Source organism: Lacerta agilis, chromosome 15, assembly GCF_009819535.1.
Source record: "Lacerta agilis isolate rLacAgi1 chromosome 15, rLacAgi1.pri, whole genome shotgun sequence".
In the NCBI taxonomy this organism is placed as follows: domain Eukaryota; kingdom Metazoa; phylum Chordata; class Lepidosauria; order Squamata; family Lacertidae; genus Lacerta; species Lacerta agilis.
In genome coordinates, this window is record NC_046326.1 from 18,858,919 (window position 1) to 18,871,856 (window position 12,938).

The following is a 12,938-nucleotide window of genomic DNA, read 5'->3' on the forward strand; positions in this document are numbered from 1 at the left end:
TCACTGGAGTTGGAGGGCCAGGACTCTCGGTACTCTTTCGTGGTGTGGCCGACAGGTGATTTTCCTTGGATCTAGAGGGGGAAACCAGAAAGACACTCTGTACATGCTCATAGGCACATCATTATTATTACTATTAAGATTTCAGGACTGAGCCCTGGCATCAAAAGCAGGTTCTGGGGTTGAGAATCCAAGGACAGGAATGACTTGCAAATTGTACCCTCTTGTTGCTCCTGGAGTGTCTTGGGGAATCTACTTTAAAGCTCTGACAGAAGGGTCTACTTTTACTATTCCAATGCAGGGCAACCATTTACCGGTCCTTGCATCGCTGAGCTGAGCAAACATCAGAGAGGCTCAGGAGACTTGGGGGCTTGAGAGGCAAGCCAGGTTTGCCTGCTGAGTAGCAGCTACAAACGCGAGGGGCTCCATCTTAAAGGTCAGCAGAGAGGAAAACAACAGATGGGTTAAACTGATTAAAGGGCCATACGCAAGCGTGCACACCAACTGGGACAAAGGGAGCATGTGCCACTGTAATGGCAGCAAGAGCCTGCTCAAAAACGACCCCCACCAAGGACAGCATCCAGTGACGTGAGTGACTGAAAAGCCCTACAGCAATAGCAGCACCTGGTGGCCCTTTAGCCGTTTCACAGATTGTGACGAAGTCTCCCTCAAGGCTTCCTAGAGGAGGAAGCTCCCATGGGAAAGCGGCAAAAGGCCTGTTAAAGGAGGGAGGGCGCAGCAAGCTTGTGGGAGTCAGGAGCAGGAACCAACACTCCCATCTCCTTCGACATATTTGCCTGGCGTAATATAGTCCAGCTGCAACTAAGCCATGAAGCCTGAAATTCATTCACCACAAAACCAAGATCAAAGCCAGGACTCCTAAATCCCAGACACATCCTAGACCAGTGCCTGGGAAAGCATTATTTTTTGGTGGAGCTAGTGCTTTAGGACAACATGCATCACTACGTCCCCTACCTCAAGAATCCCTCCAGGGTATATCAGGTGGTTGCAAACTCCCCCTTTGTCACAATGCAGGTCTCAACCCATAACGCTGTCACACAGTGCTTTTTCTAGGACCCCAGCAAGCGCACATGCCCTGAAGTAAGCCTACACCTGCCCCTCACCTGCATGCATGGTAGGAGGAGGGGTCATAGCATAGATGATGATGATAATGTACTTTATTACCCCCTCTTCACTGTGAAGCGTCATGGGCACATGGTCTGCCCATGCAAGGCAAAGGTGCTTACAGAGCAATGACTCCTCCAGGCCCCATGTGCAGGTAAAGCCACAAGCCACAAATGGTGCAGAAAGAGGCAACGTCGCCCCAGGCTCCCTAGTCACCATGACCCAGAAGCACCTCTTACCCTCCTCTCTTGCCTCTTCTGCATCTCCATGCGGTGCAGCCTCTCCATCAGGCTGGAAATGCCCTGCTCCAGGCTGTCGATGGTATGGTGCTGGGGGTCGTGGCCGCTGAAGCTGTTCCGCAAGCTGCGCAGGGCCTCGCGCACCAGCTGCAGGTCGTTGGTCTGTCCAGGAGATAAGGAGAGATCAGGAGGAAGCAAGCCTGGCTCCTCTGAGAGGCTCTGCCCTGCGGTACCCCTAAGCCCTCCCAGCAGGTGGCTTGCAAGGCCAAGGATGCTCCATGGAGCCCCGAGAAAAGGAGAAAGAAGTAACTTACGCCTCTGTGTGCTGTGGAAGCAGCTCCTTTTCCTGACGTCTGCAGGAATCCGTTGCTCTGAGAGCCATGATTGCTGTAGACTATCACCTGGTTGGCATGAAAGAAAGAAAAACTTTTGTAGCCACAGGCAAGGAGACAGAGCTATGAATGGATTACAGACCCAGCCTCATTTGTCACCATATTCTGGGGGGTCTTCCACAGTGAAGACAGAAGATTTATAGAGGAGTGAAGTCCATTTTTGGAAGCACTTTCATGAAGTGGTTCTGCAAATTTGTAGCAGAAACCAGCTTTACATTGTGTTGATTGGCTGGTGTCCATGCTGTCATCACCTCCCAAATTCCCAGGAGTTTTGCACTTTAGATATTTATTTTTAAATGATTAATAAGGCTTCAAATGTGATTTTCTCTTTTTTTTAAGCAGAGAATCCACCTTCATTTTTAGGGGTGGTCTCACAACAGAGCCAGTGTTCAATTTGCTGATATGCACATCAGTCATTTCAGTTTCAGAGCTAGGTGCTAGCTAAGCTCAATGCTCAACTCTTTTTTTCTCTTTTCTATTACATCTGTTTCCATCCAATGGTGCTGCTGCTGCTTCCTCTATTGCAGCGTAATCAGAGGTTATTATTATTGTGCTGGAACAGCAAAAAGCCACACTTGCAAAAGGCAAACAATGAAGTTCCACTGCTGTTTCACACACCTCTTCTGCATCCTTCTTTATACACTGAGCCAACAGGGCTTCTTTGTGCTCCAGCTCTCGCTCCAGCTCCGCCTGCATACAGAAGAAATGGATCAGCAAGCAATACAACCAAGAGGCTTGGGACATAAACAGGGACTGGTGGCGGCAGCAGGGGGGAGACGGTGCCGGTACCTGGTGATAGCTGGCCTCGGAGAGCTGCCGCAGCATCTCCTCCATCTTGGCTTGGTGCTGGTGCAAGTGCCGATCCTTCTGGCTCAGCTCCTTCTGCAACACAGTGGGAATTGGGGTCATCAGCAGGGGAAGGAGGCTTGCACTGGATGGGAGCAAAGTTGGGGGCAAAGGTCAGCACAGGCCACGTAGCTGTTGCTACACGGCTTTCTTCAGACAGGAAAGATCAGCTGGGCATCCAGCACACTGGGTTGCCTGGATAATGGAGAGACTCAGTAGCACAACCCAGCTACAGGTAAGGGAATGGTAGAGAGGCAGAATTATAAGGGCATGTGAGGAGGATTTCCCAGTTACACTGCAGGGGTCTCCTCCCTAATACCAGAGGGGAAGGAAGATTTCCTTACTTTGTGTTCAGCCAGAAGTCGATTCCGCTCTTCCACTTTCCTCTGTAGATCAGCCTGCATAAGAAACAACTGAATAGTGAGCTAGGTGTGCTGTTTGTACCCCCTGGCTCTGGAGACCCAGTGCAACACTCCACAAAATGTGCCATGACACACACAGAGGCTCCAGTTGTTCCCTGGCCCTTCCTTGGTCACTGACGCTTCCTCCATTTTAATTTACAGGATGGCTCTAGCTCAGCTCTGAAGCTAAAGCAGCCCCAGCTGTGAAGTAAAGGATTTACAGGTCTGCACCATGCTTTACTGCCAAGTACACTAGGGAAGCCATTCTCTCTTCTCACTAGATGAAGTGATTTTGGAAAATGCAAATAACTACATACATAGATCTCCTTCATGGGTCACTGCCTTGTCGTGGCTCAGAGAAGCTATGAGCTATGCCGTGCAGGGCCACCCAAGATGGACAGGTCATAGTGGAGAGTTTTGACTAAACGTGATCCACCTGGAGCAGGAACTGGCAAGCCACTCTAGTATCCCTGCCAAGAAAACTCCATGGACAAAGACAACAGGAATATAAAAGTTATGACGCTGGAAGATGAGCCCCTCAGGTCAGAAGGCGTCCAACAACATGCTACTGAGGAAGAGCAGAGGACAAGTACAAGCAGATTCAAAGCTGATGAAGCGGCTGGGCCAAAGCCAAAAGGTCACTCAGTTGCGGATATGCCTGGAAGCAAAAGGAAAGTCCAATGCTGTAAAGAAAAATATTGCATAGGACCCAGAATGTAAGAAACATGAACCTTGGTAAGCTGGATGTGGTCAAAAATGAAATGGCAAGAATAAATATTGACATCCTGGGCATCAGTGAACTAAAATGGACGGGAATGGGCGAATTCAGTTCGGATGACCATCATATCTACTACTGTGGGCAAGAATCCCGTAAAAGAAATGGAGTGGCCCTCATAGTCAATAAAAGAGTGGCGAAAGCTGTACTGGGATGCAATCTCAAAAATGATAGAATGATCTCGATACAAATCCAAGGCAGAACTTTTAACATCACAGTAATCCAAGTTTATGCACCAACTACAGGTGCTGAAGAAACTGAAATTGACCAATTCTATGAAGACATACAACACCTTCTAGAAATCACACCAAAGAAGGATGTTCTTCTAATTATATGGGTTTGGAATGCTAAAGTAGGGAGTCAAGAGATAAAAGGAACAACTGGCAAGTTTGGCCTTGGGGTTCAAAACGAAGCAGGGCAAAGAGTTCTGTCAAGAGAACAAGCTGGTCATCACAAACACTCTTTTCCAACAACACAAGAGACGACTCTACACATGGACATCACCAGATGGGCAGCATCGAAATCAGATTGATTATATTCTCTGCAGCCAAAGATGGAGTAGCTCTATACAGTCAGCAAAAACAAGACCTGGAGCTGACTGTGGCTCAGATCATCAGCTTCTTATAGCAAAATTCCAGCTTAAACTGAAGAAAGTAGGGAAAACCACTGGGCCAGTAAGATACAATCTAAATCAAATCCCTTATGAATACACAGTGGAAGAGAGGAACAGGTTTAAGGATTTAGATTTGGTGGACAGAGTGCCTGAAGAACTATGGATGGAGGCTCGTAACATTATACAGGAGGCAGCAATGAAAACCATCCCAATGAAAAGGAAATGCAAGAAAGCAAAGTAGCTGTCCAATGAGGCTTTACAAATGGCGGGGGAGAGAAGGTAAGCAAAATGTGAGGGAGATAGTGAAAGATACAGGAAATTGAATGCAAATTTCCAAAAAAATAGCAAGGAGAGACAAGAGGTCCTTCTTAAATGAACAATGCAAAGAAATAGAGGAAAACAACAGAATGGGAAAAACCAGAGATCTGTTCAAGAAAATTGGAGATATGAAAGGAACATTTCGTACAAAGATTACCATAATAAAGGACAAAAGTGGAAAGGACCTAACAGAAGCAGAAGACATCCAGAAGAGGTGGCAAGAATACACAGAGGAATTATACCAGAAAGATATGAAAGTCCCATACACCCCAGGTAGTGTGGTTGCTGACCCTGAGCCAGACATCCTGGAGAGTGAAGTCAAATGGGCCTTAGAAAGCACTGCTAATAACAAGGCTAGTAGAAGTGATGATATTCCAGTTGAACTATTTAAAATTTTAAAATATGTTGCTGTTAAGGTGCTACACTCAATATGCCAGCAAGTTCGGAAAACTCAGCAGTGGCCAGAGGATTGGAGAAGATCAGTCTACACCCCAATCCCAAAGAAGGGCAGTGCCAAAGAATGCTCCAACTACCGCACAATTGCACTCATTTCACACACTAGCAAGGTTATGCTTAAAATTCTACAAGGCAGGCTTAAGCAGTATGTGGACCGAGAACTCCCAGAAGTGCAAGCTGGATTTCGAAGGGGCAGAGGAACCAGAGACCAAATTGCAAACATGCGCTGGATTATGGAGAAAGCTAGAGAGTTCCAGAAAAACATCTACTTCTGCTTCATTGACTACGCAAAAGCATTTGACTGTGTTGACCACAGCAAACTATGGCAAGTTCTTAAAGAAATGGGAGTCTCCTGAGAAATCTCTATGTGGGACAACAAGCTACAGTTAGAACTGGATATGGAATAACTGATTGGTTCAAAATTGGGAAAGGAGTATGACAAGGCTGTATATTGTCTCCCTGCTTATTTAACTTATATGCAGAATTCATCATGCGAAAGGCTGGACTGGATGAATCCCAAACCGGAATTAAGATTGCCGGAAGAAATATCAACAACCTCAGATACGCTGATGACACAACCTTGATGGCAGAAAGTGAGGAGGAATTAAAGAACCTTTTAATGAGGGTGAAAGAGGAGAGCGCAAAATATGGTCTTAAGCTCAACATCAAAAAAACTAGGATCGTGGCCACTAGTCCCATCACCTCCTGGCAAATAGAAGGGGAAGAAATGGAGGCAGTGAGAGATTTCACTTTCTTGGGTTCCATGATTACTGCAGATGGTGACAGCAGTCACGAAATTAGAAGACGCCTGCTTCTTGGGAGAAAAGCAATGACAAACCTAGACAGCATCTTAAAAAGCAGAGACATCACCTTGCCGACAAAGGTCCATATAGTTAAAGCTATGGTTTTCCCGGTAGTGATGTATGGAAGTGAGAGCGGGACCATAAAGAAGGCTGATCACCAAAGAATTGATGCTTTTGAATTATGGTGCTGGAGGAGACTCTTGAGAGTCCTATGGACTGCAAAAAGATCAAACCTATCCATTCTTAAAGAAATCAGCCCTGAGTGCTCACTGGAAGGACAGATCCTGAAGCCGAGGCTCCAATACTTTGGACACCTCATGAGAAGAGAAGACTCCCTGGAAAAGACCTTGATGTTGGGAAAGACTGAGGGCACAAGGAGAAGGGACGACAGAAGACGAGGTGGTTGGACAGTGTTCTCGAAGCTCCCAACATGAGTCTGACCAAACTGCGAGAGGCAGTGGAAGACAGGAGTGCCTGGCGTGCTCTGGTCCATGGGGTCACAAAGAGTCAGACACGACTAAACGACTAAACAACAACAACATACATAGATCCCTCAGGAAGAGAATGGGCTACAGAAGGCATTAATTAGGCCACTGAGCTGTAGCAATGAAACTTCCCCCGACTCCCCACGGGCCTGTCCTTTTACCATATTAATTTACAGCATTTTTAACAGTCACGGCTTCCCCCTAAGAATACTGGGAACTGTAGTTCATTCCTCACAGAGCTTCAATTCCTAGCACCAATTCCAATTCCCAGGATTCTTAGGGGGAGGCCACATGCTTTAAATGTATGGCATGGAACACAGGAAGTTGCCTTATGCCTGCACACAATTACTTGTGCACTTATCCCAGTATTGTTTACTCTGATTAGTTGTGGCTCTCCAGGTTTTGAGGCAGAGGAAGGCCATTCACATCACATGGTTTACACACACACACACCTGAAGAGGCTAAGGATTCAATCTGGGACCGTCTGCGGGCAAAGTGCATGATCTCCCACTACAACCCCTCCCACAAGTCCCATGAGCTTCAGTCTCCAGAGAGGAAACCTCACACGCGACGCTGCAACACGAAACGGCCACTCACATTTTGGCTATGCAGTTCCTCCTTGTCCATGTTTGCTCTAAGTAGCTCTTGCTTTATCTGAAGAATCAGAGCATCCTGTTGGGCCAACCGCTGCTGCAAGGCATCCTGGGAAAATAAAACACACCCACGTCAGGCTGCCATCCTGGAACATTTGCTAGGAAGCAAGTAGAATTGCACTCAGACTTACTTCTGAGGAAATGTGCTTGAAACTGCAGTGTAAAGAGCCTACAGACTAAAATGCGAAGGGAAAAGGAAGGGAGGTGCAGAAGGCAAGAGTACAGTGGCTACAGGAAGAGAACTACGCAGGTCAACCCAGGTGAACTGTTTAGACCAAACTCCAGGATCTCACCACTGAGCTACACTCCAGTCAGCATCTCAAAAGGTATATGTGTCCCCAGGGCTGCTCAGGCGGCTAAAGTGAAAAAAAATGGGCAAAATATGTGCCTTTGGAGGTTCTTTTGTGTGGCCCAGTGTCAATTCCTACTGCCACCACTCAGCCACCTACACAATCCATGAAGGAGAAGCTACCATTGCATATTCAAGTGAGTGGAACTATACAACACTCACCTAGTAGTACCCTAGTGCCCACTCAAGAAAGATGTAAGCATCTACCAGGGCTGAAAAGTTGAGAATGTAACATTCAGAGTATCACTATATGAAGTTTCTCAATCCTAATCTCTGTAGCAGAGACAGGGAAGCTGTGGCCCTCCTGATGTTGCGAAGTGGCAAACCTGTATGGAGTACATTATTTCAGACTGTAGGTAGGGACCGATATTATCGATGCAGCATGTAGCCTGGGAGGATCTGAACTGTTTTACTAAAATTGCCTTTAATTCAGATATTGTTTGAGACACTTGTTTTGAGGGTTGCTAGCGGACCAAATAAAGATCTCAAAATACATAAACTACAGCAAGACACATGTAATTCATCTGCAGTAAAATGAATGTGAAGCATGCATGCAATTTAAAGCCTAATGGCCCAGGGAATACCATGGAATTTGAGCTAGGTAAGCTCTGAGAACCACATTGCCCTGCAATCCTACTGTATCTGCCCAAGCCAGGGTACATTTCCACAACTCTCCCTTCATGTTTCTCACAGGTTTCTTCCTCCAGCAACATCAGGTGAGGAGGCAGAACTAAAAATACCTCTTGCTCTGGAGCTGATTATCACATGGCTGGAATATAAACAAGCTGAAGGCAGCCAAGCACGGCACATAGATTTGTTGCAGATCCCTCATATGTATGTTGTACGCCTAGGAATGAGTACACTGATCCATGAAGCAACAACCTTCACCTTCAGGAGAAGACAGATTCGCACAACCATTTCCTCAACTGACTTTTTAAAGTGCCGTGCAGTGGGGATGTGACTGTTTCTGACCATTGAGTGTTGACTGCAGTACCCATTGCTTGGTATGGTAAAGGTAAAGGGACCCCTGACCATTAGGTCCAGTCGTGTCCCGACTCTGGGGTTGCGGTGCTCATCTCGTGTTACTGGCTGAGGGAGCCGGTGTACAGCTTCCAGGTCATGTGGCCAGCATGACAAAGCCGCTTCTGGCGAACCAGAGCAGCACACAGAAACGCCGTTTACCTTCCCGCCAGAGCAGTACCTATTTATCTACTTGCACTTTTTGTGCTTTCAAACTGCTAGGTGGGCAGGAGCAGGGACCGAGCAATGGGAGCTCACCCCGTCGCAGGGATTCGAACCGCCGACCTTCTGATCGGCAAGCCCTAGGCTCTGTATTTTAACCCATTGCTTGGTAGACCCTTTCAAATTGCCTACTTCCACCTGACCCTCAGCACTTTTCAAATGGCAAAGGCAGCATTTACTAGGGAATCACTGATTGTTCTTTCAATCCACCCAGAATGACCTGTCCTAAAGTTGGTTAAATATTTTAGCTCCTAACAGTCAATAATTTAATTTTTAAGTTTCAGTTTCACATACTGTGCTGTCACCTATTGTTCTACATCCTGTTTTTGCCAGCATTTTTTTGGGGGGGTAGGGAATCACATTTTTTATTTTTTAGAGGTCGTTGTGACCAGGCCTCTGGGATTTTCCCAGCCTTGCCAATTCAGCTTGTCCTTTGGAAACTGAGTAACAGAGAAGAAGCTGCCTCTAACCCTACAAACTGCTTGTGGAAACCCACATTAATGTCAAGAGTACTTGTAATCAGACACATAAATCAGTTTTTGCACATTCAGCACAAATGCAAATGCTCCTCAAATCGCCTTCATGTTTTCTCCAGCTATTCTTCACATTTTAATTTCCCTCTGGACAATCCACCAACTGGGAAATGGCAAGCACGCTAGGCAGCGGGGGCGGGGGGTATACAGTGCTACCAAAAAGATAAAATTCCTTGGGGGAGTCCTGCTGGAGAGAGGCATTTAGATGGGTAACACTTATCTTCCTGATTGGAGTATCTCCCCCCTCACCCCACCATATATCCCAGTGTGAGTGATCTTCAGCTACAAACATCTGTGTACATTTGGATAGGCAGGTGAGGATTAAATGTGTATTACAAAATGTTCAGAAGTGGTCCTGTCGGGGTGAAAAACTCACAAGCAGAATTCAAGGTTCAACGCCTCCAGTTGGTTGCTTTTAAAACTCTGCACTGCTCACAGAGAGAATGAAAGTCCCGTTCCAGACATTGCTAGCAGTTTAGATTCTCTGATGTGCAAAAGAAGATTCTTTGAAAAGCAAGTATGACCCAACATTAAGGTTGGGTGAGCCATTTCTTCACTTCTTCCCCAATCACGCCAAACTGCAACAATAGGCCATAGCCAATATTTTAAACTTTATTTTCTCACCTTTACTCCTTGCAGGCTTCGAGCTTCTTGCTTGTGCCTCTGCAACTCTTTCTGAAAGTTGAACGAAGTGAGGTTGCAATGACATCCTGGTGTCACTGTCTCAAAATCAATGCCGCCTCTCCCACCTCCCTTCACTGTTCATCCTCCCCCCCACCTAAAATGTTTTAAAGAAACCCTCTTTCATGCTTGAAAATCAAATGGAATTTTGTACAGGACCTGTTTTAATGAGCCTGAAGGAACCAAGGAAAAAATCAATGCCTGCATGAATGCCCCCCTGGGCCTGCTCCCTTAAGGACTCGACATTAAACGGGAAAAACCGACAATCCCTCAAAATCTCTCTTTCGGCCCAGTGCTGAGAATGTAGCTTCCAGCGAGAGTCCTGGGCTCGCTGCCAACTTCTGCATGGGCCCCAGATGAGACAGACATGACAGAATTGCCTTTTCCTGAGCTGCTTTCATCTTGCCAATGAAAGTGTGAATACACTTAGACATGGCTAGAAATCTTAACTAATGCCCCCATTAGTTCTCCAAATATAGCGCAACTTTTCAGTGTTAAGTAGGCTTCAAGAACACCTTGCAGAGTTAGGCTTCTCTCAGTTGCTGAAGAAGGGATGTTGTAACAGGGGAGAAGAAGAGAGGGTGCATAAATTTGTGCAACCAGAATCACACGATAAAAGGGGAGAATTAACGACAGAAGGCCATGACTGCAGTAAAACCCAGTGCCAAAGTATAGCCCACACATAGGAAAACACATAGGAAAACCTGAAAACACATGGGTAATTTAAGCTTTATGTTAAGAAATTTGTAAAGAGTCCTCGTGGGATATAATTTCTAGTGCTCAGCATGCTCTTTCACTGCAGCTGGTGCCAACAGTCCAGGCCTGGTTGTTGCCAAGGTTGCCAATGACCAAAACAGAAGTGGTTCAGGATGAGCATGGTCTGTGCAGTTTGCATGGTTTGCTTCCCTCAGTGAATGCAAGGGCATCCTGAGGGGGCAGGGGCGGGGGGGTGAGGATGGGGGATATCTGTGTTTCCCCAGGACATGTCCCTTGTTCCTTGTTATGCTTTATAGCCCTTGATCCCACACTTGGGATAGCCCCACACTGAAAATTTGTAATGGTTTGGATTTGCATGTTAGGCCCCCCCCCAAAAAAGCCACCGTTTCCCTGCATGTAGCATTCAACTCCTCCCGTGTAAACACAAATGACCCAGTGAGAACTTTTAAAATGCAATCAGACGAAAGTTTCCCATCTCACAGACATCCCCAACAGTTAGGTATATACCCTGTACTTGACCATTAGGTCCACTAAGCGGCTTGCAAAATGCAAAAGTAAATAAGTAAATTCAAACCTCTCGGTCCTCCCCCTGTCTGAAGCAACTGGTGGATGATGCTTCCTATATGGCAGAGGCAAGGGTACTCCAAAGTCCAGGAGAACTAGAGCAAAATGCCCGTTTCCAGGTAACCACCCTGTGATGTTCTGTTGGGTCTGTTACTACAAGTAAAAATTCCCCAAACCATCTAAGTAATCTTACAGGTTTCTAGAGGAGCAGGCGGTCTTTCAGGCAACCTGGTGCCAAGTTGTTCAGGGTTTTGTAAGTTAGCTACGAGACCCTGAATGTGGCTCAGTAGCTGGTGCCCCAGGAACCTCTCTCTTGCATCCTGTCTGCCTCTTCTTACCTTCAGCTCTTGATTCTCCTCCATGCTCTGATCCAGACGGCTTCGGACTATGACCTGAAGGCAAAGTATTGCAGTTATTTACCAGTGCCTGCATAGAGATACTACACACAAAAAAAGAGTCTTGGGAGAAAAAGCCTTCCCAACTCACCAGCTGCTCTTCAGGGCAGGCATCTTGTTCGCAAAGGACAAACAATCTTTCTTGCTCATCCTCAGGTAACGACCCATTGAGCAGCAATGCCTGGCAAAGCAACAAAGGCAAAGGGAAAGGCCCAATCAGAGACCTCCATGGAAACGTGCCAGAGAGAAATTCAATCCCTTCTGGATAGCCCCCATTTGGGATGTGCAACCTTGTCTGTTTCAGCAACTGGTGCCCAACAGCACAAAAACTGGATTCTGTCCTCAGATGACATTAAAAGCAGTATTTGGACACAAGGGAAAGAAATAAGAGTGCTGCTTTTGGCAGACCGCTAAGGCCCTTTTGGAGTAAAGTCTTCAAGGCCACAACAGTATATACAGCAAGCTTAGTTTCCCAAGAGATATCTATTTTAACTTGAACTTGCGTGTGGATAAGTGCTGTTTTGGCTACCTAAGGATCGACACTCATCTCTGAACTTTGGAAACAGACGGAGGGAGAAAGAGAGACAGATGCAATTCTAGCCCTGTGAATTAAGACTGTAATTATTCCCATTCTGCAGACCTGAGCATGCACAACTATAGGAGACAGAAGCTGACATGAGTTTATGGAAGATGCAAGGCAAGTAGTCTTTACTTTGCAGGCTGAATTTATGTTTTACTTAGATCCCAGAGAGAGCATTGGAAAGCAGCACTGCTGTCCAATGGCAGGGACAGTCCAACTGAGATTCAGCAAAGCTAAACTCTGAAGTTGGCAGAATGTGTGTGATAGATAACCAAGGGAGAGGCAACCCTGGCAGAATGCCAACCTCATACACATTTACATTTCCTATGCCAAGAGCTCCCAAAGTTTGCCCAGCATGATATCCAGTCGAGACCAACCAGGGAGCTGCTCCTGTCTTGCTTCCCAAAGAAACATGCTAAGCCCTGGGCCTTCAATCAAACCCTCATGAACTAGAGGCTTTAAAGGGGAAAATTGACTATTCAGATCCAATTTCCTGGACAGTGGGATCAGCTGCCTCCTCACTTCTCCTGGGAGACACGATGCCAGGCAGCTGCTGCCCTGAGTACCAGCTGCCTCCCGTTTGGCTCCCAGAGCATGAAAAACTAGAGAAGGGAGTGCATGATCTCAGGGGGTACAGTGGGCAATCAATTTTCAGCAGGGCACCAAGCAGCCCTGGCTGCTTTTTGAGCCTTTTGTGTCTCCTGTTTGCTGCCGGCTGCAAATGCACCCTCCTGCCTGCCCTGTTTGATGCTGCCAACACAATGCTGCCTTTGT

General features: G+C 46.6%; 1 protein-coding gene across 5 annotated transcripts in view; it reads right to left on the reverse strand.

Annotated features, from left to right (window-relative positions):
* Positions 1-12,938, reverse strand: part of DIXDC1 (DIX domain containing 1) — a 67,586-nt gene that overhangs the window by 7,001 nt on the left and 47,647 nt on the right. For 4 of the 5 annotated variants that reach the window (XM_033172386.1, XM_033172385.1, XM_033172390.1 and 1 more), the window contains 10 exons: positions 11,676-11,765; positions 11,528-11,581; positions 9,852-9,902; positions 7,048-7,152; positions 2,944-2,997; positions 2,543-2,635; positions 2,372-2,443; positions 1,676-1,762; positions 1,362-1,523; positions 5-71 (listed from right to left, as the gene is read on the reverse strand). In XM_033172386.1, coding sequence (XP_033028277.1) covers positions 5-71; positions 1,362-1,523; positions 1,676-1,762; positions 2,372-2,443; positions 2,543-2,635; positions 2,944-2,997; positions 7,048-7,152; positions 9,852-9,902; positions 11,528-11,581; positions 11,676-11,765 — 835 coding nt within the window. Of the gene's footprint in view, positions 1-4; positions 72-1,361; positions 1,524-1,675; positions 1,763-2,371; positions 2,444-2,542; positions 2,685-2,943; positions 2,998-7,047; positions 7,153-9,851; positions 9,903-11,527; positions 11,582-11,675; positions 11,766-12,938 lie in introns of all 5 variants that reach the window. The other variant, XM_033172387.1, reaches the window with a different exon arrangement.